The 3,445-nt window shown below is 33.0% G+C and overlaps 1 protein-coding gene across 1 annotated transcript; it reads right to left on the reverse strand.

The window, feature by feature from the left end:
* Positions 1-185: 185 nt before the first annotated feature.
* On the reverse strand, positions 186-2,471 carry LOC106104865 (cytochrome P450 6B5-like). Its single transcript, XM_013285055.1, has 2 exons — positions 1,118-2,471; positions 186-677 (listed from the first exon to the last, which is right to left on the reverse strand). Exons 1-2 carry the CDS (start codon positions 2,448-2,450, stop codon positions 508-510), a joined length of 1,503 nt encoding a protein of 500 aa, XP_013140509.1. The 5' UTR covers positions 2,451-2,471; the 3' UTR covers positions 186-507.
* Positions 2,472-3,445: the final 974 nt, after the last annotated feature.

The raw sequence follows: 3,445 nt of genomic DNA on the forward strand, positions 1-3,445 counted from the left end.
AAAAAAAAAAAAAAAAAACATATCTTTATTTCTTATTCTCTATATAATACATTTTATTTGTATAGAAAAGATTTTTATAAAAATGAAATAAAATGTATTAAAAAAAAATAGAGCACCACTGGCTGCGGAATCCAATGACTCAAGCAACCAGTGGTCAGGGCTGCAGAGATAGGAATCTGCTCACTATTCGTGCGGTTTCTAAAATAACCGTCTTTTGAATCGGGCCCTTAATCCAACTGTCTAGCGAGAGCTTCTTAAGATGTATTACAGTTATTATTGTGAACGGTAGAACGAGAGATTTTACACCACACCAAACCTATCCCCCCCTGCAACGCCCTAGTTCTCTTCCTAAATGGTCTCTACATGTATTAGGAATTTTAGGAGCCGTATCAAGACGCTCAGTTTTAACTGTACAGTCGAACTGTTCAATTAAAACTATCATTTAGAACCAAGCGTGGATAATACTAAATTTATTTTCATTGTCGTATCTCGTAATTTGTCGAATGATCACTGTTTTCGGGGTAAAATATTTATGTAAATCCCAGATTCTGGATAAACAAAAAGACGCTTGGGACCGTATACGAACTTAGACATAGTTTTCGGCGACGGCTCGAGTCGAAACTTCGACAGGAATTTGATGATGCAAACTTGCACCTGCCATTTAGCAAACCGCATACCTGAAATATAAGAAATAATGAATAAGAAATCTTTAAACATAAGTGTACTGTGTCATATGTAGATAATAAAAACTAGCTGTAAGATAAAGAGAAAAATTTGGAGAACTGACCGCCAACCTTCGCTAGTCGGTGAGGCACCTTAAGAAGAAGAAGTAAGATAAAGGCTTCCAAAAAACAAACGGTTCATAAATACATACAAGTAATTTAGTTAATTTTCATCTTTTCTAGGTAGTTCAAAAAATTTATTTATTTAGACGATAAAATATCATCCAGATTTATACAGTCTTCAAATCTTATCAATAGTTTAGATCCTTTGATTTCGCTGCAATTTGTTACAGATGTAAATAATAGTCTGGAAGAACTTACAGTCTACTTGCTACTAAGTTCTTTTTTATTTGTACAGGAAAGTCGCTGGAAGCAAGTAATTTATGAATACCCACCTAAACAATTTCTGGGACCAGCACCAAAAGGTAAAAAGGCACATGGATGTCTATTTTTCACATTCTCAGGACTAAAGCGTTCGGGGTCAAATTTTTCTGGATCTGGATAATATTTTGGATCATGGTGAATACCAAAACCAGACATTATAACTGTTTGTCCCTTCTTGAGAGTAACGTTGGTACCCGGAACTGCATAATCAGCTTTGACATTACGATTCAAAAGATCCGCCACTGGGTATTTCCTTAATGTTTCATGAAACACTTGGATTAGATATGTCATATCACGCAAAGTATCATATGTTATTTCACCGTTGTGACGTAAAAGAACTTCATCAACTTCTGCAATAACTTTATCTTGTATATCAGGATTCTTCGCTAATTCATACAACATGTACGCCATAGTTGAAGCGCTAGTCTCATAGCCTGCTGCGTAAAATACAAAAGTCTGCGCTGCGATTACACTGTCGGTCAATTCAAGAGCAGTCACATCTACATCATCATGTTTCTTTACTACTTCAATAGATTTCTTTTGTCTTAACTCTAAAATTAAATCCATAAAATCTTTTCTATTTGATGGTATTCCACCTCTCTGTTGAATCACACTTTTTGTTAGATTGTCAAAAAACGGACCTATCGTTTTTGAAAAGATCGATCCATTGAACTTTTTCAAAATTCCAGGATACATCATATCCAATTCGAATCCGTAATTAGAGTTGAATATAACACCGTCCATTTTTTCTAATGTTTGATATAATTCTTCGTCCAGTTCCATACCGAAAGCGCAAGCGGTTATCGAAGCCATTGTAAACTTTCGAACTAATGGGATAATATGTTGCTCTGGTTGTATTTCAGATATCTTCTCTACATTTCTAATAAACTTATCGCCTCTATCAGACATTAGATACAGCATGTTTTTCAGCTTGCCCGAAGTAAACAGAGGTGTGAAACGTTGTCTCAAGACTCTCCATCTATCACCATCCGCATGAAATATATTAAGACCTAACCCTTTTTCACTAAATTCGATTCCTCTGTCACTAAATAATTCGAAATCTTTTATCATAACATGCTTTATAACATCCAAGTCGCGCAGGAAGAGGCATGGCGTCGTCATTCTATAAATTCCAACGACCTTCTCTTCTGGATACGCTTCGTAAATATCTTTGTAGATCATTATCAAATGTTTTCTTCTTACCACAGATTCCATGATATTTCCAAAAAATGCAACCGGTTTAGGTCCCACAACATTTCTTTCTTTCCAGTAGTTAAAATTCCTCGTAAAATAAAGATATAAAAACACAAATAAAGTTGTAGTTATTAAAAGAAAGGTTAACATTTTGTACCGTCACAGCGCACCGTCTTTAATAAATGTCGACAAAAATTGTAAACGCTCTTATGTATATATACCTAAGGAACAGATTATGCAAAGTCACCGCAATAATAATAACTGTATCTTAACTATACGTAAAATAATAATAATAATATTACGACAACTTAAGCACGCGACTTCCGCGTCAAGAATTAATTTTCATACTACGATATCTTTGATTGCATTTAAGATTATTTCTTCTAATTTTAAAGTACACAATTTCTAGAACTAGTCTCCAGTTAAATCGAAATCAGAAGATGTTTCTTGAATTTTATAAAAAAAATTATTTGTCTATCAACATCATTTATTTCTGCAATTTTATTAAAAAAGTACACCGTTTTCGCTTCACGTATTTTTATTTAAGACTTTTTCTTAACATTGTATTTCTTTTATTTAAGATTGTTCGTTAATAAAAATTACCATAACATTAAAAAAACACTCCTTTATACCAAGTTTAATTTTTATATAATACCATTCTAATTGCTCGTTTTCAATTAAACAGAAATCACTATTAAAATTTGAAATTCTGTTCCGTTGTTGATACATCGGTCATACAGATTTTCCTTTTATATATGTAGTAAGAATTTGTTTGGTAATTATAGCGGACTGCTATCTCATATGATTTTCATGTACATATACAGGATGTCCGCAAATAATTTCAATTCTAACAAAAATGTAATTGCTAGAAAACTACAGGGAGCTATGGGATTTATAAAAACGATTGGATTTAGGACTGGACGGACGGGACTTAGGAAAACGAAACTCGAAAAATGATACTACTATTTTAAAAATATTTTCTTTGTAATGAACAAAAAAAAGTGAATTTGATTTGTAATCATACTAATATTATAAATGGGAAAGTTTAGATGGATGGATGTTAGAGTTTGTCTAAACTGCTAAACAGATTTCGATGAAATTTGGTTCAGATAGGATAGTCTGGACGAACACATAGGCTACTCACT

Source organism: Papilio polytes, unplaced genomic scaffold (assembly GCF_000836215.1).
Source record: "Papilio polytes unplaced genomic scaffold, Ppol_1.0 DF823399.1, whole genome shotgun sequence".
Taxonomy (NCBI): Eukaryota; Metazoa; Arthropoda; class Insecta; order Lepidoptera; family Papilionidae; genus Papilio; species Papilio polytes.

Bases quoted from the DNA above. Each gene is read 5' to 3' on its own strand.
- LOC106104865 (XM_013285055.1), bottom strand. From the start codon at position 2,450: ATGTTAACCTTTCTTTTAATAACTACAACTTTATTTGTGTTTTTATAT. The intron at 678-1,117 runs GTGGGTATTCAT...CTTATATTTCAG, and splicing joins TGGTCCCAGAAATTGTTTAG to GTATGCGGTTTGCTAAATGG.